Source organism: Silurus meridionalis, chromosome 29 (assembly GCF_014805685.1).
Source record: "Silurus meridionalis isolate SWU-2019-XX chromosome 29, ASM1480568v1, whole genome shotgun sequence".
Lineage (NCBI taxonomy): Eukaryota > Metazoa > Chordata > Actinopteri > Siluriformes > Siluridae > Silurus > Silurus meridionalis.
The window spans coordinates 4,068,821-4,091,905 of NC_060912.1; the positions used below are offsets into that span (position 1 = coordinate 4,068,821).

Sequence of the window (23,085 nt, forward strand, 5' to 3'; positions counted from 1 at the left end):
TGATGAGCTCTCAGTCACCTCTGAACCTGTCCACTGCCTTCAGTAGAGGTCACAGGGGTGAAAAAGCGTCTGTGAATTACGGTCACAGGGCCTTTGTTTTGAAAGCACATGGGATCAGGCAAGAGGTACAGCATGACAGCTGTTTTTACAGACACAGCCATAAAAAATGAGGCCTCTGGAGATGAGCAAAAGGAAGGGTGGAACAATGGAGATGGACAGAGAGCGGGAGAGAAAGAGGGAGAGGGAGTTAAAACAAAAATGGGGTGAAAAGGCAGCGCATGAGCTCGAGGAGAGAAACAGGAAAAGTAATGTGACAGTGGGAGAACAATGTGTACTGGGAATATCATTGGCAAATCAAGTAGGCAAATTCAGTACCGAGGTTGGTAGAAAAATAAAAGCATGAATTTTTATACTCACCCCTATAATTTAGCACATACACATTAACACATGCCACACGATGGTCCAAATTAGAGTTCACTATTCTTTACTTTAGTGTCCCAAGCAAATGTGATCTTTTATGCTACAGAGAAAAATTATTTGTCATAAGCAAGAACGAATAAAATCTGAAAAGTGGCAAATTTGGTGTGTGTGTTTGTGTGTATTTACTCGTTTGTTTTTTTGTTTTTTAAAGGATAGCAGTAAAAAATACATTTTCCAAAAATAATATTTATTTTCACATAGGAACTTCACATGTACAGTATTTACCAAATCTTATGTCTTATATATTTATCTATATATACATAATTACATTTTACATAACACAAACAAAATAGAACTAATACATGTAGTCATGCCCATTTTCTATCAGTTGTACATGCAGCCTGTCCAAATTTAGCTTACAAGTACATACAGATGGTGCTGTTTGATGGTGAAGTGGGTTATGTACAGGAACAGAAAGGAAAACAATATGTATGCAGTGTTGCCCAAATGTCTGAGAACTCTCAGTCTGGAATTTTTAAATATTTACAACAAAGTACATGTTTTAGGATTCTTCACTAAATCTAACTCTATTTCAATTGTACACAAATGTGTGATATTGATCATTTCACTTCTTGGATCTACTTTCACTGTAGTTGCTGTGAATTACATTTGTTTCTTTGTAGTTTTTAGTGGTGCTCTCAGACTTTTGGACCTCACTATGTATGTCAAAGTGTAAGATTAATCTCTCATAATTAGGAGATATGAAATCATCCTACTTTCAGATGCTAAAACACACATTAGGAACAGTTTTTTTTCCCAATGCATTTCTACTCGTCTTGCAACACACAAATGTGCCTATTTGGTGGATTAGCAAATTCTTAGGAAATCCTCTTTCTCCTCCTATCCATGTTTTTCAGACAAATGCTCTCTGTATTCGTTTCCTTCTTTATTTCACAAAGTAAAAATTGGTTGGATCTTTTGCTCCTTATATCCAGCGATTCATTCTGCAGCACAATTAATAACTTAAGAACTCTTCAAAGAACATGTACAAAAAACAAAACAGGTTGTGTGTATGCTACAATAAGTGTTGTGTTAATGTATGTGTGTGTGTGTTATTTTAAATGGCAAACTGTCATTGGGAAAAAAAATCTTGTGCTTCTTTGCTGCTACATGAAGAAATCACTTGAAACTGAACCAACAACAGAACCATTGTACACTTTAGAGAAGTTCTGTGATCTTTGGCTCATTAGATTATGCGCTGTCTTATAAACATTTGCAGAATGTTGCCTTGGTTCATCCAAACAGCCCCGAACACCAAACATTTCCGATGTCCTTCCAGTCTGTTGTTCCTCCAACTACTGATTACTTAAGATTTTGTTAAGAAAGATAACGTGGAGCATTCCCTTCACAAATGGATCTTTTCAGGAAACACTGCTAACTGTAGCAGAGTCGCAGAGTGAATCAGCCTTCGAGAGTTTGGTGAAATGTCTCTTAAACAAAAACTGCATGAGACTGGTCCTCTGTTCCATCCCCCAGTGGCCAGCGCTGGGCTTTTTAGAACAACTTCTGTGTGCTTTGGTTGAACAATTCCACCTACATCTCATTCTTGGACCACTGTAGTGCTTTAAAATGTTCTTACTGCAAAAGCAGCAATAATAATAAAGTGAGCGGAATGGTAGTGATGGTCAAAAATGCTCTGACTGCAGAGTTTTGTCGCACACTTTGAACATCTGGCAGCACCACTGGATCGTCTGTGAAAAGAGGAGTGTATATACTCTTATACTGATAAGATATACCTTAACTGACAGAAACCCATATCTACATCATAACAGCATTATATGTAATTAAAAATGTTTGACCCCTTTGTGAAAATGTTTAACCCCATTTTGCAAAATAACCTTTAAAGTGAGCGATTCATTAAATAATTGTTAAATACAAGATTAAACATATTAATACCTGCTGGTAAACGATTTGACGTTGTGTGCACACCTCCTCCACTTCCCTTTCCTGCTCCAACTCTTGCCTCTTGGGAACCTGAACAGAGAAAGTACACATTACTAATCAATTCTTTGCAAAGCACAAAAAAGGATGTCATCTAGCCCTCCCTGATGCTTACCATCATTAGCAATGACATCCACTCTGAGCTTTAAACACTCCTCTCCATGATGGTGCAGCGGTTTGGCTGTTTGAAAAAAACGAAGAAGGAATTAAAGTGGGAAAGGCAGCAGAACTAATGGTGTAATCTGCTTTCTTTAGCTTGTCAGAAATTCTAAGCTTGACCATCTGGACATGTAAACAATCTGTCCTGCCTTCAATTATAGCTTTGTGTGGTCTAATCCTCCATTTCTCATTTGCTTGCTTGTGAAAGAGCCTTAATGATGCCCATCCAACCAGTAGACAAGAATAAATTATTTCAATTATTTATAGAACATAGGGCCTGAAATAAACATTTCTACTGAACATCAAGTCCTAGTTTTAATCTACCTTACACTTTAACTCTTTGGCGTATAAGAAAAATCGAACCTAACAGCAGTCAAGTAGTGTGTGGCTTCCAGCGCAGCCAAAAAGACACGTAGCCCTGAGTGTGGACTCACATGACAACTCAGGGGACCTATTCATTACTGATGGGCTAAAAGGGCACATGGACTTGACTCATGCACTCAAAATTCTTTTCTGCCATAAATTTAAAATCAGACCATCGTGGGTGTGGACTGTGTGACGCACTTATATACTCACAATCAGAAAAGAACCCTTTCACATGTGCACAAGCAAACATCTGCCAGTTTACGGAGTACTGCGGTATAAACAACGATTCCTGCACTGAACTGGATTCCGATATTACAGCTGGAATTTCACATTACGTCTTGTGCACTTTAATGCACAAATATAGTAGTGAAAAATAACAACTTTATTTATGACTCACAGATATAGTAGTAGCTCTGGCCAGGGCGGAACTCCTTGCCTAGGGTGAAGGGTGTGAACCGCTGGAACTTCTCCGAGAATTTTTCTGGCGCATGCATGGCGAACGGCTGGCCGCACTCCCAGCGCATCTGCTCATAGGACTGCGGTCGGCACGCCTCGTAGTCCTCACGATCCACCATGTACAGCACATAGCGCTCGGCCTCCTGAGACGGCACCGTGCCCAGAGGGTAATGTGGACACACAATGTCCAGGTAGTCATTTAGACGCACCTCCACTGTGTAGCTGTTTCCCTGAAACCTAACAATAACAAAGCGAAAGAGAACGGTTAGTCAGACTGATGGATGGATCAGCATGGAAATTCTCCAGAGAACACAATCCCAGGGAACATTTTAAACCCGGATGCGAGAGCAGCTGAGTTGACGACATAGTCATAAATCCCTGCAGAAGTTTTATCCAAGAAACATGATTTATATAGTTTTAATGTTGATAATATGTACCACAAGCAGCTGATGTGGGGTTAAACTGGTGTTTGTTACAGTTGGATTTAAACTGTGCAGTAACAATTAACCTTTCAATGTCAAAAATATGTAGAAAATAAAGAAATCAATAAAACGAATGAGAATTATTAGAATATGATATCACCTAGCCCTAACTGATACACAGTGTTAGCAGAGGTGTAAACTCGAGTATGATTAAAAGTCTTAACGTATCTAATGTGAACAGTACTTGAGTATTTTACTCGAATTGAACGTAGTCTCAGAGATGCACTAATTCTCAACAACAAGACACGTTAGTGTGAAAAGCCAAGACAGTTGATTTGTAAAGTTTTATTTCAGAGAATACAAATCAAATTACACGCCTCAACACTGCATTAACCAAAATCAATATAACAGCTCCTTCAACATGCCAAAATGAACCAAAGATCAAACAAGGTTAGTTCAGTGGTTAAGGCTCTGGGTTACTGATCGGAAGGTCGGGGGTTCAAGCCCCAGTATCACCAAGCTGTTACTCATGGGCCCTTGAGCAAGGCCCTTAACCCTCCATTATCACACTGTCCAAGGGTGGCGTATCATGGCTGACCCTGCACTCTGACCCTGGCTTCCAAGCAAACTGGGTTATGTGAAGAAAATATATGTCACTGTGCTGTAATGTATGTTTGACAAATAAAGGCTTTTCTATTGTTTTTCTAATAAGTAGAACCACAATTAGTATCCAATGGATAAATAAAATGGTGATTGGGATATCGCCTCTTCTGCTTAATAAGTAATCCACGGCAGGTAAAGCTGCTGTGCAAAATGTAATTGGTTACAGTGATTGTTAGTCAAAATATAGTGGAGTAAAAAGTGTCTTTGCTTATGTCTTCGATACTCATTAAAATTAGAAAGTAGCCAAAAATGTCTTATGTACAAAAACAAAGTCCATTTACCCAAATACTTTACACCACTGAGTGTTAAGTTCAGTACAAAGCAGCAATGAGACAGCAACACTACAGGGACACAAACATGTGAAATACAAACCAATAAGTACAATAACTACGGTCATAAATAAGAAAAGATTTAGCGCCTCGTGATGTTTTGATCGACTTTTTTCTTAAATATGCTTTTTAATTCGAACTATGCTATGAAATAGCTGGAGGACAAAAACATAAAAAAACTCTAACCCTAAATCTAATCATCAGAATTTTCTTTTAAAAGCTAAAGGAAGCAGATTGTGAGCATCATTTCCACACAAGCTGCTGTAAGTCATCTAGCCTGCATGGTAGCAGTGGAGAATAATCACGATTTCAATCGCCACGCCATTGATTGTAAAATGTGTGCTTGAGGAGCACTGGGAAATCAGAGAGAGGTGAAAAGAGAACAATGGCCCAATACATGTGGAAAAATTCAAACCTTTGAAGGGGGAACGATTAAAGGGGTGAAAATACAGAGTGTGGAAAAGAAAAAATGTCCCATCAGAAATGTCTATCAGAGAGTTACAATGCAGCCTTAGAGCAGGACTATAACAGGACTAAACCTTTTTGAGGCATTAACACAGTCGCAAAAGGAAAAGACGCACCCGCCCTAAAACAGAGGAATAAATCAGTGTTCTGTCTGCTCCCCCTCTCATTACACTCGCTCACACCCTGTTCTGGCAAAAGGAGGGAGCCGAGACGTGCCGATTGTCTGGATCTCGACTCCTCTCCTTTCTTCTGTCCTCCCTTATTGCTCCCCTCCACCAGCTTTCCTGCTCTTCTGGCTGTCTTCTCTCTCTTTTTTCTTGTTGTCCTCACTCAAACCTACATTCCAGTGAAACGAAGAATGTGTTTGTTTAAAGCCCATGTCAAGAAACATTGCAACTGCAGGTCAAATCCTAGTACTGCAACAACACTGGCTTTTGAATAAGTGAATAATACTACACCTGCAGGGTGATCATTAACATAGCCCACAGTAACCGTCTGTTTTTCTCCACAGCATTTATACAGGCAATGTTTATTTAGCCTCGCAAATGGCTGCTGTGAAACTTTAACCAGTAGGAAATGTTGAAGAAATAGCGCCAAACAGCTGAAAAATGTCAACATGACCATCAACTGTATAAAACTACAGTATAATAATTTTGTGTAGTGTCAGACTGTAGAAAACCATCGGTGTGTTGTGTAGTGTCAGACTGTAGAAAACCATCAGTGTGTTTGTGTAGTGTCAGACTGTAGAAAACCATCAGTGTGTTTGTGTAGTGTCAGACTGTAGAAAACCATCAGTGTGTTTGTGTAGTGTCGGACTGTAGAAAACCATCAGTGTGTTTGTGTAGTGTCGGACTGTAGAAAACCATCAGTGTGTTTGTGTAGTGTCGGATTGTAGGGAAATCTGTTTCAGCTTCCCACCGTAATGACAAACACGTATCTGACTGGAGGACTGTAACCCTGTCCAAATTGTGGCTTAAGGATCAGACTGATGCTGTAGTCATTAGCCACTATAGTAAGTTATTAAACTACTAGAATAGCAGGTAAGAACCAAATCATGGGCATGTTTCAAAAATTGGCAAAAAACCTGCAACATTTATCAAACATCGTCTTTCCTCTCAAATCTCTTAACACCCCCCCCGCCAGCACGCCATCCATCATCATGTTTAACTCTCCTGCTGATGTTTCTCATTGCTGTAGCTCATAAATACTGTCTCCTGAACGCCAGTGACAAATTGTATCATAACTGATTTGAGATCAGATGCTGAAAAATGATATTAGAGATCCCGTAAACACATTGTACAGTCTGTCCTTTGTCAAAAAACACCCCTTCTCCATGTCACGGGATAAAGGGATTAAGCGTGTTTCTCAATAGCACTAAAGCAGGGAAATATTTTCGGATCAGGTTTTACAAATGGTTACGTAGTTACGTACATGTTGAAATATTCCTCCAAACAGTCGGATTAAAAATTACACCAGGACACACGCGCACACACACACACACACACACACACACACACACACACACACACACACACACTTAAAGGTTGTGATTAAAAGCTGTTTGTGGTATGGTCACAATGTGGGCATCAAAAGAGGGTCAGAGGGAGGGCAATTAAAACACAAAGCAGGGTATTAAAGTGGCCCCAGAGGGGGGCAATTATGACGCTCCACCCTGGCCCCTGAGGGCTGAGAGTCAGAGTGGAGACAGAGAGAATTGGGGGATGGGGTTTGGCCCCTGTGCAACAGGGTCAGAGGCTCTTCTTTGGATTTGTGAGTGTCCTTTTGAGTTTTACAGTTACTCTATCAATGGGTTTATTCATACAGCAAAGCCTTTCACTCTCAGGTCTTTAATGCCTCCACTCTTTACACACAGCGGAAATCTCTCTGAGCGACTTACGCCTGCCACTGCTCATTAACTGTCAAAGTTTTGTCTCTCTTTTTTCTTTTCTTTTAGGGCGAAGCTTAAAAAAGAGCATCGGTAATTAGAAACAGAACAAACACTTTTCATCTTTTTCCACTTTAGATTTGATCCTTTAGACTCAGTAAGAATTTCCTACAGAGAGAATCGGCAACCTGACCATGATTCATGACCACAAAAAGAAAAGGGTGTGTGCTAATGAATGGCATGATTAGTGTGTGCTGCTTTTGTTTAACAGTTCATTTACATTTGATTTTTTCTTACTGGAATCTAAAGCTATTGCGTTGATGATGCCCTTTCAGTCATTTGGTTGAGTTGTGTCTCTCTTTACATCTCCCCCCTTTCTGTCCATCCACTTCTCTTCCTCTCTACTAACTGGAATGTGAACGTTCTGGGGGAGGGGAGGACTAGTGAGTGGTGAAAGGTGGAGGAAATGCTCTGAATCAGCAGCTGAGATTCTAACACACACACACACACACACACACACACACTACCTAACGCTGATTTACAAACAATTCATTCCTGAATCACCTGCTTTAGGATTAAATCATTTCACTTCTTTTGACTTGATTTTGACACAAAAGAAAACTTTGCTTGTGGTCATATAATCTGATCATCAACTTTGTGGAATTTTTAGTCCAGATCTACTTTCGATTCTAAATCCTTTTATTATTAAACATGTTACTTTAAAGCCCATCAGCATCAACATTACCACCCTTCACCCCCATCCAGCACTCTCACATTTTATCCAGTCCTAAAGATTCAGTGCAAATATTTCCTTTCTGAACTTTTGCTGCTAGCGTGAGTTGCGAGCTCAACATTCTGGATGACTGGTTTGGAATGCTGCGAGGTCGGATAATCGGGTACTCTGTTCAGCCGGATTAGGAGCCCGAGCATCAGAGGTGGCCACATGGTCCCATTCATCCGCAGCAGACCCTGCCTAATGTAGAGCGAGAAAGAGGGAGAGAGAGAGACAGAGAGAAAAGCTTGGGGGGCCTAGGGACAGATCCCCCATTGTTCCACTGCCGGATCGTTATAGTGGAGTAGTTTCCCAAAAAAAAATTGTAAAAAAAAAAAAAAAAAAAAAAAAAAAAAGATGGACAGACTGTTTCGGTAAGTGCTCAGGATGAATGAGTGGGGGGTGGGGGGGGGGGAGAAGCAGATGCTTTATTTGAAAGATTAAAGAACAAGAAAAGAAAGCAAAGCTTTGCACAAAACTGCACATTGCTCCATGCCAGAACGAAAGCACTTCAGCCAAAACTGTCCTGCTTTGAAGTGTTGCACATATGAGGAATAGTGATGGAGAGGAGAAGACAAGGAAAGTTGAGAGAGGCTTTGATACACCACACTGAGCTGCGTCTCTGGTTCAGGCCATGCTCAGACTTACATCTCATCCATCCATCCATCCATCCATCCATCCATCCATCCCTGTGCTTTCTTCTCTCCCTCCCTGTCTGTGTTTTCAGTACTCAATAAGCCTGCTTGATCCCCTCACTCAGGGCTTCTCCACCCCCACTCATAAGCCCTCTCTCCACCAATCACAGGCCAGATCACTGGAATGCAAGGCATGTTGCTTAGTGTTCTACCTTTGCGCGTACTGGCGCCACCCATTTTGCTGCCATGGCAACCCAGCTCACACTTTAAAGATAAGCCTGCCAACCAGTATCATCCATCTAGTTTCACCCCACCTTTCCTCATCAATCTCTTGTTTTCCTCGGTCCATCGTCGCAGGTTTTGTTGCAATTGCCTCGTTCTTCAGAGTTGTCAGCCTGCCCTTTCTCCTAGGAAAGTTTTACCCTTTGTCTGCCCTTCATGAGAGAATGACTGACCGGTTTCCTCTATTGATTTTATTCAGCGATAAAGAGCACACTGAACTGCGAAAACACTTGCTGACGTCCACAGGTGGGAATAACAACATGCTTCTGCAACCTGATCACAGGAGGCCAGGGAAAGAAATTCTTAAATGTTTTTGAGGCAAGTTTTTCCTGTTCAACTCAGTTCTCAGGGCATCAGGGTTAATTTTTTACCTGTCACCTAAAACGTGGGAGAATTAGAAAAGAAAACTACCCAAGCAATGCAAGTGCGTTAGTAACAGGCCCAGGTTTCGGCTGTGAGCTGATGTTCAGTGCTTGAGTCACACAACTTTGTTTTCTTTCAACATGATTAACTACAAAGTGCCTTCATGTCTTAATTTAATTCAATATTTCTATAGCACTTTTCAAAATGGACATTGTCTCAATGCAGCTTTAAAAATTATAGAACAACATTTTTAAATTTTAATTGATGTGTATTTATCCCCAATTAGCAGCCTGTGGTGACTGTGGCAAGGGAAAAAACGTCCTTAGTTGTATGAGGAAAAAACCTTGAGAGGAACCAGTCTTGAAAGTGGAACCCATTCTCATTTAGGTCCTCAAGAGTGTGATTATAAAACATTACAAACACTGAGGAGTGAGAAATATCATTAACACTGGAGTCTATGATTACGGGTAATGTACTTTCTACAGTCTTATACAGTCAGATGGAGCTCATGAATAAGTTTAACATCTGAGATCATTATAGATTTAACACCAACTCCTCCATGCCAGCGCTTTTAAATGTTCAATGATGGAGAAACAGCATATGTAGCATGTTAATCTCAATTAAGAAGTAGTTTATCCTCAAAGTCCAATGTCCAAAATCTTCGTGAAGTGGGATCCAATGTGAGCTGGTACATCTTAAGCAGGCATGCTCTACTTCATTCAAGTACAGATTGTAATCCGTGACTTTCAACCAGTAAAAAACAAACCTCTTCTGCTTGAAACCCCTACTTTAACCCCTACTCAAGAAAACTACGAGTTCAGCAAATGCTGTCAAACAACATGGCAGTTCTCAGCATTAACATTAAATACAGCAGTACATCTTAGATTTAAATGAGTTACACTGATCAAAACATGAACACTAAAATGTCCGTGCATTTCCCTGATTTGTCGAAGAAACTCACAGAGATTGAAAATGACATAATTTAGAGCTTTGACTTCACAGCTCTGAGGTAATCAAATACTGCATTATGTTGTACCTGAAACTCAACCCCTACAAACAGTTCTCTCTACTGAACAACTATTCTTCTAACATTAATCTGAAATATACCATTTACAGTTATATGAGCAGTGGTTCTCTCCTCCCCTCTAGGTTTTTTCCACCTAGAGTTCCTGCTGGTCATGGTAGGGTAAGTTGGTAATATAATACAGGTACATGTGTTGTTGCCACAAGTCTAGCAAACTGGTCTTCATAAATTTCCCCTGCTTTTTGTGTCATTCTTTACATGCAGAGGCAAGAAATCACAGAACATGAAGAAACAGAAATTCATCTGATACAACCGGACATCTGAAGATACACACACACACACACACACACACACACACACACACACACACACACACACACACACACGGCCTACAATTACACATCTTGTCCTGTTAATGTGAACACATACACACTCAGCTAACACAGAGACTGTCTTGCAAATAACACATACAATATGATTGTATCTCTCTCTCTCTCTCTCTCTCTCTCTCTCTCCTGCAAAAATATTAAAAAGTGAGCAAATACCAAAAAAATAGGTGTGTGTGTGTGTGTGTGTGTGTGTGTGTGTGAGAGAGAGAGTGAGTGAGTGAGTGTGAGAGAGAGAGAGAGAGAGAGAGAGAAAAAGGTGGCCATTAATGATATTAATGGTAATGAAAATTTGGACCTTAATGTGTCTCCTGTGAGTAAAACAAGTGATCGAGAGCTCAAATTGTGGGAAGTTCAATCATGTTCTCAGCCTTGCTGCATGTGTGAATAACTAAGGCTATGCAGAGTGTGAGACCTTTGTTTAAGCAGCCGATTTCTTGCGTGCACAAGTGTGTGAGAAAGGTATTGTTTACGTCGTGTACAGGATGTGCCATTTTCCCGGGAAAAGAGCCGGCCAGGAAACACACACTCAGCAGGGAAATGCATGGTCTCGCTCTATCTCACACACACAGTCACACTGCAGCTCTTTTCGCTAATTTACTATTTCCTATCTGCAATCAGATCTGTGGTTTCGATATGGTGGGAGAAAGCCGTATCTCGGTTTTATCAAATCTTATATAACGCCTGAGCTTTAATATACTGAGTACAGTCACGAGGAGAGCATTACATCAACCAGACTGTGTAATTATCAACACCATGAGTGACATTCACCGGACAACAGCATACACACTGGGGAGCACTGGAAGCTATGTGTCTGAGAAGAAGAACATGCTCATAAGAGAAAAGCAGAAAAGTGCAAAAGCAACAAGTGTCTGAGTGAAAGAAAAGAGCGGGATGAGGAGAGGCGGAAAGAACAGCTATAGAAGAAAAGTGGTGAAAAAAAGAAATCAGCACTGAATGACTGCTACCAAGACTCCGCTGCCAAGAGTGATAATCAAATCAAATCAAATTTTATTTGTCACATACACATACATACAGGGTACGACATGCAGTGAAATGCTTTAAATATTTGATAAAAAAGCAAGGTGGTGAGAGAGAGAGAGAGAGAGAGAGAGAGAGAGAGAGGAAATCACACCTTTTATTCATTCAATTCCCTTCATACAAAGCGAGAGAAAGGCAAATAAAGGAGTACAAGAGAAAAAAGGGGTGCATGGAAGACTGAAGGTGAAACGGGGAGCATAAAGAAAAGAGAGAAAATAAGAAAGGAGGGGTGGATGAGGGGTAACCCGACCATTCAGAGACCACCAGAGAGCCAGTGAGAGTGACAATACATAGATAGAGTAAACGGCACTTCATCATTCACTCACTCAATCTTCCTCACACACACACACACACACACACACACGCACACACACCCCTATGGTGACAGATAGAAAGGATGAATTAAACTCTTTTACAGATCTACATTTCAAATATTAATTAATTTATGTAAAAATACCCAGTGCCCTCTGGCCCGTCTTTGTTCAAATACGTTAGTAAGCACTTTTCAGGCCTAATGAATGCATATAAATGGTTTCTTTTCTGAGGGCAAAATGACAACAGATCACTAATAGGAAAACGGAGGCGAAAATGTTTGAAGGGAAAGAGTTAAAAGAAATCGAAAAAAAGAAAACCTGAACAGTAAACCAACCAGTGCCACAGGCTTAAAGCCAAGGGAGAGACAGAGGTGTGGAAGAGAGTGCGGGGGAGAGAGGAATGGGAGGGGGACATACAGAGGGAGAAATACACATACTGGTGAAATAATAAAAGACTCAGAGAAACAACATAAATAAAATAAAAAAATAAAATACACAGAGGGTCAGCGAGCGAGTGCACTGTGAACAGGAAGCTAGGTTAATGTGTCAAAGACCTTGGATGATGAAATACAATTATTCATTCTGGCACTCCCTAGACACACACACACACACACACACACACACACACACACACACACACACAGTAGTATACATGCTCAGATGTGCAACATTAACCCACACACAGGGGCAGGTATAAACACATCAGGACAGTTTGCTTCTTGGAACTGGACACATAACTGTACGTGCAGTGCAGGTGCATGCATGTGCATGCGAACGAACGTACACACACACACACACACACACACACACACACACACACACACACACACACACACACACACACACACAATGTTGCTGGGTGTCATTTATAATAAGTAAATCTACGGCCAACAGAACTTGAGTTATTAGCTAGGCATTTTCATCATTAAGTTTAAACATGATTTAAACATGTGTGCGTGTGTGTGTGTGTGTGTGTGGGGGTTGTGGTGAGGATGAGAATGTCAAACTAGTTTGCAGTACTTAAAGAAAAATAGACATGCTAAGAAAAAACCGCAGCAAATGCATTTTTCCCAGGGCTTCTTTTTGTCTGATTATAGGATTAGACCAGAGAAAGACAGGCAGAGTATAGAAAGAGTTATAAAAAACAGGCATAATTGAAAGAGCCATGATAAACAATAACAAAAATAGTAAGCATTACTTGCTATTTATGCAGAATTGGCTTCTTTTGTTCATTTCCACACATTCAGTCAAAGCTGCGAGAGAGAGAGAGAGAGAGAGAAAGAAAGAAAAACCCACACACTTGTCGTAACTTTCTGTCTTTCTGGCGTCTTGACTCCTACGTTTTCTTTGGCTCTAATTCCTCTGTTCTGAGAAGTTGTGCCTACAGCCTCAGAATCGGGTTACTCTAAATCACAGGTGTCAAAGTGATGTCCTGGGGGCCATGCACAGATTAGTGATCCATCTCTTCTAAAACCACACAACTCACAAAGGTGTTTAAGTGCGAAGCTGGAAAACCGATTCATTAGTGTGTAAAATGAACCTGATCACGCACAAAATACACGTTAGAAGTTTAGTATAGATACCAACACCAATAAATAACCTTATTAATTATTAACCCAGGCACGATCAAAAAGTTCAATTCAATCTCATGACATTGAAATTGGGAAACAGTGATTGTGTAATATGGCAGTCGGATACTGATCTAGACTATACACCACTTCCTTGGAGACCACCAGAGAGTCGTTCAAACATCTCGCTCTGGAGGGTGTTACTTTCTTCCACCAAAAACAGAATTTAGACTCAAATAGTTGGTGAATTTCCTATAAATGAAATTGTAAGACAGGCCACACCTGCTAACCACATCCTACTCCATATGCTTTTCATATCCTCTCTCTCTCTTGCAGTTGAATTCCTAGGATTTGAAAGAAATTAAGAAAAGCCGACCTGCTTTAGCTGTGTTACTGGAAAGGATATGGAAAAATGGGACTGAACTGGGAAATAATAATCGACTTTAGAAAGGGCTCCAGTCAACACCGTTACTGTCTGTTCAAAAGTCTGATTTAACTTGTCAGTTTCTTATTAAAGGTCTTCGGGAAATGGAATTTTTAAGGAAAAAAAAACAAATCACTGCCAGACTACTGGAGACTGACTTTCGTTATCAAAGAATACAACATAAACCGCATACTATTGTCAAAACATGCCATTACAAACAAGTCATGTGGTTTTGGATGTAACTGAAGAGCTGACAGCTTGACAAGTGTACAATTTTTATTCTAACAGAGGTCAGAAAAGGGATTGGGATAAGAATACTTAAGAATGAGAAGGAACAGCAGGAGAAGTGTTTCAGAGATTTTCTCAGCTCAGTGTTTTATGACTCTTACACACCTGAGTCATTCCTTAGAACAGGAAAACAACACAATGTGTAGTGCTGGGAAAGTCAGGATTGGGAAACACGTGTGAGCTCAACGAGTTGAGATCAGAATATCATTTCCATTTTGCAATATATAGGTTTTAGATCACATCATCATCATCATCATCATCATCACCAACTCATCAGAAGAAGGGCACAGAGACAAACTCAGTACAAATAAAACATCGACCTGTACCATGGAACGAAAAAACTATTTCATTCTCTAAATTAGTTACATATTGAAGTATAAAAGTTGAATTCTGGACTTACTTTGGGTTCGTGCTGTTCCAGAACACACTGTGTCTCTCTGCTCTGGAGACTGAAAGCCACAGGTTTGCAAGCACGCAGAGGAAAACACACACCACCTCCATCTCCAAATCTACTGATCCCAGGATTCTCTATAAAGCGAAATGATCTCCCTGAACTCTTCAGCTATTTAACTTCCACTCTCCACTGAGGAACAAATAGAATCAGGTCCACTTCAAGTCATTAGTTTGATAGAAACAAACATGATTTCACAGCTCTGCTGCTGATTGAACACACAGACGCGCAGTTAACTGAACCCCGGCAGCGGCTTCACTCTAGTGTTAAAGCGAGGAGTTCTGCCTGGCCACGCCCACATCGCCCCGCTGACCAATCAGCGAGAAGCGCTGAGACTAAACGCATAGCTGCATCCAAGTGCGCATACTAGCGTTCTGAAAGGTTTTCTAAACCCAAAGTCAGATTGGGTACTGAGATATTCAGTTCGGGATGCAGCCTCCTGTTGCCCTTTGTGTTTTATATAAACTTGGACTTGTGTTTAATTATTTTACAGCATTTAATAAGGGATAAGTAATAAATAAGACTGGAGTTAATGTGGTGAAACTAATCACACTATTGGTTATGGGTGGATGCAGTGTAGTATTCATCATCAAGCTGTGAGCTTTCATCATCCCTCATTCCACAAACAGTTTCATCTCCTCTCATTCCACAAAAAGTGCTAATTAAAGCAAAAAACTTCACAGCCTTCATCAGAAGCGTTAATAGAATGAGCTAATCTAATTACCACCTTACTCAACTATCTCCTGTATTTATACAACTAATTGTGTCTGTGTAAATAGAATAGCATGAGAGAGAGAGAGAGAGAGAGAGAGAGAGAGAGAGAGAGAGAAAATCTATAGTCTAGATCAGGCAAACCAAACTCAAAGCCCCACTTCCAGCTTGTGGATCTACGATATCCAGTCCACGAGGTAATATCATATTTATTACTATAACTGGTAAAATTGGATTCTGTTAATACTGCACAATTTCTACCCTTCATCTCTACAGGCTGCTCCAACTCTCTGCATGTTTCAAAGATCATGAGTAAGATCTTTCTGCAAAATGAGTGAGCAACTTTTTTCTGTTATGAAGGTATATGAAAGACACATTGTCCTGAGAGTCGCCCCAGAGCAGAACCTAATCCTCAAAACATTAATGAACTGACAGCCAAAAAAAGATGCCAAAGTTGTGCTCAGGCAAATGTGCATAAGATTAGAATGTACTCTGCTTACTTACTGTTTTATTTTTACACTTTATTCCATATCCACTCTGTCTGTTTGTTTCTTGCTTTTGTTTACAAGACCAACATGTTTAGATACCTTCTGGCCAATATCTACAACAGCAAAGGAGTTGGATTCATACTTTACATCATACATGACATACATGACATCAGGTGGGGTCAAGATCACTAATCTTGAAACCTCTGAATCCAGGCATAATTACATACAGTACTCTGCAAAAGTACTAGAATGATAATGCCAGTTATTTTGTTTGTTTCTTCTACATTTTATTTTGAGACCAGGCTTTTTTCCCTGACAAATACATCTATATTGGCACTTGAAACGTGGCACTTTTTGTTTAAACACATCAACAAAATGATATAATGATTTTTGATGATATAAAATATTAAACCAATTGATATCTCTGCTTGTCTCATCTTGGTTTTAAAACCCCAATACAAATAATCCAAAATAAAGAACAGAGAGCTATTTGTCAGAGACGCTCTATTTTTAGGCTGAGAATGAATTAAAAGAAAAATATTGATGGTTGTTGCACAAATATTGTGAGAGCTGTGAAGAAAAAGAGGACAGGAGTGAAGGTAAACAGACTCATTGATCTTTATTGGTGAAGGAATGCAGGATGGCAGCATCACAATGCTACATAGCATTCTGAATGCTAATTTACAGAGAAATTTATCCAACCTTATTAGGGGGAGCTTCATCATGTAAAAAGACAATGACCCGAAACACACTGGCAACACAATAAAGGGTTAGAAGAAGTGAAAGATTTTAGACTGGCCAAGTCAATCACCAGACCTTAACCCAACTGAGAAGTATTTCACCACTTGAAGAGGACACTGAAGGGAGAAACCCCCAAAACTAACAACATCTAAAAGAAGCTGCAGTACAAGCCTGAAAAAAGCATCACAAATGAACAACAGTTTGGGGAGATCAGTGAGTCCCTGGCTTGATGTAGATTTTATAAGAATGAGATATAAAAAAGTTAGTTATGTTTATTTACTTGAAAATGGATTTCAAATATGTTTGCTCATCTAATATTGGATGGTATGTCACCAAATGTGCTCTGTGCTGAGAAATGTAACAGTTTTACATGTAAATTTAAGGAAATTAAAGAATCTCATCATCTCAAATTTATTTTTTAACTCTTTAGTGTAGCGCGAAATAATAAAGAAATTGGTCTTGCTGCACCAGTACTTTTGGAGGGGAGTGTATTTAGGTTATTTAGGCCACACACTGTTTGTTGTTCTGGTATTACACCAGACAAAAAGTCAAAAGCTGCTATTGTCATTTCAACCATATATACAGTTGTGTTCAAAATTATTCAACCCCCACTGAAATTGATTGTTTTGGTCGGTTTGACATTGATTATGATCATTCAGTCATCCTGCTTACAATTAAATCAAAGAGGCACGTGTAGGTCAGACAAATATAACATAACATTTATAATGAAATAACCACAAATGTCTTTTCTGAGCTCACATCATTATCAGTTTTATTCAACCCCCAAGTGACATTCAATCTTAGTACTTAGTACAACATCCTTTTACAGTTATAACAGCTTTTAAACGTAAAGCATAGCTTGACACAAGTGTCTTGCAGCGATCTACGGGTATCTTCGCCCATTCATCATGGGCAAAAGCCTCCAGTTCAGTCACATTCTTAGGCTTGCGCACTGCAACTGCTTTCTTTAAGTCCCACCAGAGGTTCTCAATCGGATTTAAGTCTGGTGACTGCGATGGCCACTTCAAAATGTTCCAGCCTTTAATCTGCAACCATGCTCTAGTGGACTTGGAGGTATGCTTGGGATCATTGTCCTGTTGAAAGGTCCAACGTCTTCCAAGCCTCAGGTTTGTGACGGACTGCATCACATTGTCATCCAATATCTCCTGGTACTGAAGAGAATTCATGGTACCTTGCACGCTGAAGCTTCCCAGTACCTGCAGAAGCAAAACAGCCCCAAAGCATGATTGACCCCCCGCCATGCTTCACAGTAGGCAAGGTGTTCTTTTCTTCATAGGCCTTGTTCTTCCTCCTCCAAACATAGCGTTGATCCATGGGCCCAAACAGTTCTAATTTTGTTTCATCAGTCCACAGAACACTATCCCAAAACTTCTGTGGTTTGTCCACATGACTTTTGGCATACTGCAGTCGACTCTTCTTATTCTTTGGGGACAGCAAGGGGTGCGCCTGGGAGTTCTGGCATGGAGGCCTTCATTACGCAGGGTGCGCCGTATTGTCTGAGCAGAAACTTCAGTACCCACATCTGACAAATCTTTTCTCAGTTCCTCAGCAGTCACACGGGACTTTTCTCCACTCTACGCTCAGGTAGCGCACAGCAGTCAAGTCAGCATCTTCTTTCTGCCACGACCAGGTAGCGTTTCAACAGTGCCCTTTGCCTTGAATTTGCGAATGATGCTTCCTATGGTGTCTCTTGGTATGTTTAACATCTTTGCAATCTTCTTATAGCCATTGCCCTTCCTGTGAAGAGTAATCACCTGTTCTCTTGTCTTCCTGGACCATTCTCTTGACCTCACCATGTTTGTAACCACACCAGTAAATGTCTAGAAGGAGCTGAGTATCACAGTCATTTTAAAGCTGCCTAATTGGTGCTTATTAGGCTTTATTGCTGCTCCCTGATATCCACAGGTGTTTTCAATACCTGACCTCTGTTCTTCAGAGTAGTAGTCTTTAAGGGGTTGAATAATTATGTCAATGAAGAATTCACAAAAGAAACATTTACTACTGTATTACAAAACTAATTGATGTCATTTTAGTTGCATATGGTTCTTTAAGAAGTCCTTGTAGGATTTCATTCTGAATACAATTACAAATGTACACTAAATTCCCTAAAACCATTTACAGCATTGGGGGTTGAATAATTTTGAACACAACTGCAGCTGACGCAGTACACAGTGAAATGAAACAATGTTTCTTCAGAAACCTGGTGCTACATAAAACAACATAAAGCTACTCACAACTACTCAACAGTCTCACAACTTCTGACATAACACTTTCTGAAAATTTTCTGGATTCCTTTAAAACCTGCTTAATGCTACCAAAGTCAATAATACCAATAATCTTATTCTGGAATATTAAGAAAATTGACACAATGACTTTACAGATGGACTTAATACTTTCCTCAGCAAAGACTATTTAACAACCCCAGATGGACTGGTATCTCACCACAATAATGTGCTGCAGTTAGTACTCGATACACATGCACCTTGAAAATCCTGGTCTGTTTCATTTGTTAATTCTGCCCCTGGTATACATCTGATTGCGTGGGCTAAAAGGTCGTATTGTTCATAAACAAATGTATGCTGAGTATACGAAAAATGACAAAACTGCTATTATTGCAGCTAAATCCAATTATTATTCAAATTTGATCACATCTAATGAAGATAATGCAATAAATCTTTTTGCTGTTATGAAAAACATTTTAAAGTCTAATGATTCTCTACCTATACGGTTGCACTCAGCTGAATTATGCAACAATTTTTTTCACTTATTTCACTGCATAAATAGAAAAGAATCATCAGTCTCTCCTCAAGCCTCTTTTTCTCTCACTCTTACACACTCAATTCTAGTGAACACTTAATTTTACTTAATTCTACTCTCTACCTTTAAACTTCCTACAACAGATGAGATCTCTTCAGTCATTAGAATATCTAAATTAACTACCTGTCAGTTAGACCCCCTTCCAACTCAATTAGTCAAAGTCTGTATGTCAGTGCTTTTGCCTTTTATCATTGAGATACCATTCTTCTCTCACCTCTGGCATTTTTCCCAACTTCTTTAAAACTATAATAGTAACTCCTATACTCAAGAAACCAGGTGCTGGGCCAACTAACTTTGATCATTTCCATCCAATTTCCAATCTCCTATTTTTATCCATAATTCTAGAGAAGGAAGTTTCGGTTTAGGTGCACAATCACCTATCGGTAAATGACTTATATGAACAATTCCAATCAGATAGTACTGAGACTGCCCTCATCATAACCTCTAATGATCTTCTGGTAGCGGCTAACCCAAGACTTTTGACTATTTTAATTCTTCTCGACTTAACCTCAGCCTCATCTCCCATGATATTTTATTGGATAGACTGCAGTTTATTGGATTTGTAGATACTTCCTTAGTTTGGTTTACATCTTATCTTTCTGGTCGCAATCAATTTGATCAGTTATGCAAGTTCAAATCTAAATCTTTATGCATCACTGCAGGTGTCCTGCAGGGTTCAGTTCTGTGCCCCTTACTATTTATTATTTATCTTTCAGAAACATGGTATTCAATTCCTTTGTTATGATGATGAAACCCAGCTCAAAAACCTCAAAACCTACTTCTGACCTTCCGCCATCCTCTCTTTCTAACTATATGTCTGAAGTAAAAGCTTAGTTCTCAAAAATCTTTGTAAACCTAACAGCATTAAAACTCTCTATGTGTATTGACGGTTCCACAATTGCTCCTTCGACACAGGTTAAGAGATTTGGTGCTATCTTGACAACACCCTATCTTTTGAAGCACATATTAACAAGATCACCTGGACAGTTTACTATCACATCCGTAATATAAATCACCTCCACCAGGTCCTCTCAATGACCACTCAACCATAACTGCTATTATGATTCACTTTCTTGTCACCTCACGCATCGACTATTGCACTGCTATTTTTTTGGTCTTCACCATAAACTCCTACACAAGTTGCAGTTGGTGCAGGATTCAGCTCCACGAATACTTACTAGAGCTCCTACAATGGACCACATATGTCCGCTTCTTTAACAGCTGCACTGGCTTCCGGTGAAACAGCACATTATATTAGCAAATATAAAATCCTGCTTTTCATTTATAAGGAATAACATAACCTGACTCCTTCATTTTTATCTGACCGACTTCTAACATATACTCCTTCTCAATCTCTAAGATCAAAATCCTGATACAATTTAGTTCTTCCTCGTATGCGTTTGGCAACTATAGGATCTCAAACTACCTGTGGAATTTACTTCCTCTTGATATCTGCAACAGCGACTTTGTCTGTATTTTCAAATCTCATCTGAAAACACATCTTTTCAGGCAGGCATTCTATTGACATTGTTTTCTATCTGTTTATGGTTGTATAGTGCTTCATTATTTTAAACTGTTGTTGTTAATTGTTTTATTTTTATTAACATTGTACGTTGTGTTGTGTATTGCAGAGTGTGTATGTGGCAAATCACATTTTAGCTCAGTTGAGCAGAATGTGTATCTTACTGTTAATGAGTGGGCTCACAAACTCTCTCTCTCTCTCTCTCTCTCTCTCTCTCTCTCTCTATATATATATATATATATATATATATATATATATATATATATATATATATATATATATATATTTTTTTTTTTTTTTTTCCATCTAGAGTGTAATCTTACTTCATGTCTTCAGTTCCTGGGATTGGCTGCTGATCCACCACAACCATGAAAAATTAAAGAAGTTAGAACAATGTATTAATAAATGATTTTCTGCCTCCCATTACTTCATCTGTACATGACATCTGATTCAATCCCTATTGAATGAATTCTGTTTGTTTTGTCTTTTTTTATTCGATTTTTTCTATTTTGTTCTTGCTTCTATGGCATCTTCATTACCCTCTTCTGTTCTGCTGAAAGTAAAAAGTCAATGAGGGCATGTTGAAGAGGGCTGTGTTATTATCAGAAAACCCTCATATAAGAGCATTTTGTTTAAATGGATGCCATGAGCTCAAGGTTTTTGTCTCTACAACACAACCAAGAAAGGTAGGGATAATGTATAACCTTAAACACATTTTCTGAGAGAGCTTCCACTAGCTGAAAGCCCAAGAAGAGAAATATTCAGGCTACGTGGTGTATTATCGTCATTTTGTCTTTTACTGTAATCCTGTTTTTACTCATGAGCTCCTGAACAGTAGAAATATGAATGAAACAGAAACACTAGGCTTTACCTTAAAAATGTGTTAAGTAGTATCATTACATTTACAGCATTTGGCAGTTATCCAGACTGGCTTACAATGATCATTTTATACAACAGAGTAACTAAGTGATTAAGAAATTTGCTCAGGGAGTGGCAGTTTGGTGGAGCTGGGATTTGAACTAAAGATCTTCTGACTCAAATGTCAGTGTCTTAACCACTTAGCTACCATTGTAAAACATTTGTAAACATTCTTAAATATTAAGGGTTTTTTTCTCAGTAAAATAAAATTAAAGGAAAAAATTGAATTCTTTTTGTCCTCATGAAACATAGAAATCTTATAAATAAATCATGCATAAATTATTGCTTTCTCTCTCTCTTTTCTCTAAGCATTGTAATGCTCTTTTTGCAGTGTAGCTCTATGAAAAGAAAACATTTATATGCTAAAAGAAATATACAAAATGCAGGATTTATTCTGTTTTTATTATTATTTTGATATCTTAATAACACTTGGTTTAATCTTTGTAGCATTTATATATTTTTTTAAAGCAGATTAATTTATAAAATTTCAGATTAATCCAAATTGTGTGAGGTGAGGGGATTTAAACACTAATTTTTATTTTATTTCAATAAAAAAAATGTTTGCCATTTTGGTCACACACAAAGTATATATAATATAATATAATATAATATAATATAATATAATATAATATAATATAATATAATATAATATAATTATACTAATGTATGAATTATTTCTAAACCAAAACGTTTAAAATTAAAACAATAATGAATTGTATTAAAAAAAATTTAATTGTTTTATTTTGGAAATGAAATTAAATATATAAATATCAAGTGTGACCACCTTTATAAAAGCCAAAGTAATAGCAGTTTGCTAGTCTGGATAATTCAGGTGTGTGTTAACACAATGCAAAAGAGGAAAGCCATCAGCAATAACCTTAGAGAAGCAATTGCTGCTGCCAAATGTGGGAAAGGGTTATTTTTAAACTTCCAAACTATTTTAACTTCTTCATTCCACAGTGAAAAGGATTATTCAACAAGTGGAAAAAATTCCACTCCAAGACAATGCTCAGAAAACCTGCAAAAAAAAGAGTTATCCCAGACTCTAGTACAGGCTCCAGTTAGCATGTTAAATGTTAAAGTTTATAACAGAACAATTAGAAAAAGACTACAAGTATGGTCTGTTTGAAAAGGTTGCAGGAGAAAACCTCTT

At 38.8% G+C, this 23,085-nt stretch overlaps 2 protein-coding genes across 2 annotated transcripts; one reads left to right on the forward strand and one right to left on the reverse strand.

Moving 5' to 3' along the window:
- Positions 1-1,353: 1,353 nt before the first annotated feature.
- Positions 1,354-14,965, reverse strand: efna1a (ephrin-A1a). The gene is made up of 5 exons (XM_046844424.1): positions 14,664-14,965; positions 3,344-3,639; positions 2,537-2,602; positions 2,377-2,454; positions 1,354-2,171 (listed from the first exon to the last, which is right to left on the reverse strand). The coding sequence occupies exons 1-5, from the start codon at positions 14,762-14,764 to the stop codon at positions 2,056-2,058; spliced, it is 657 nt and encodes a 218-aa protein (XP_046700380.1). The 5' UTR covers positions 14,765-14,965; the 3' UTR covers positions 1,354-2,055.
- On the forward strand, positions 8,366-10,667 carry LOC124382235. Its single transcript, XM_046844425.1, has 3 exons — positions 8,366-9,101; positions 10,368-10,404; positions 10,507-10,667. Exons 1-3 carry the CDS (start codon positions 8,573-8,575, stop codon positions 10,547-10,549), a joined length of 609 nt encoding a protein of 202 aa, XP_046700381.1. The 5' UTR covers positions 8,366-8,572; the 3' UTR covers positions 10,550-10,667.
- Positions 14,966-23,085: the final 8,120 nt, after the last annotated feature.

What these genes read in the sequence shown, in the direction of transcription:
- LOC124382235 (XM_046844425.1), top strand. Translation starts at nt 8,573, where the DNA reads ATGCTCAGACTTACATCTCATCCATCCATCCATCCATCCATCCATCCA. An exon ending in ACACTTGCTGACGTCCACAG is followed by an intron (nt 9,102 to 10,367) that starts GTGGGAATAACA and finishes CCTCCCCTCTAG; the next exon opens with GTTTTTTCCACCTAGAGTTC. An exon ending in TTCCTGCTGGTCATGGTAGG is followed by an intron (nt 10,405 to 10,506) that starts GTAAGTTGGTAA and finishes CTTTACATGCAG; the next exon opens with AGGCAAGAAATCACAGAACA.
- efna1a (XM_046844424.1), bottom strand. Translation starts at nt 14,764, where the DNA reads ATGGAGGTGGTGTGTGTTTTCCTCTGCGTGCTTGCAAACCTGTGGCTT. An exon ending in GGATGTCATTGCTAATGATG is followed by an intron (nt 2,455 to 2,536) that starts GTAAGCATCAGG and finishes TTCTCTGTTCAG; the next exon opens with GTTCCCAAGAGGCAAGAGTT. An exon ending in GTCAAATCGTTTACCAGCAG is followed by an intron (nt 2,172 to 2,376) that starts GTATTAATATGT and finishes CTCTTTTCACAG; the next exon opens with ACGATCCAGTGGTGCTGCCA.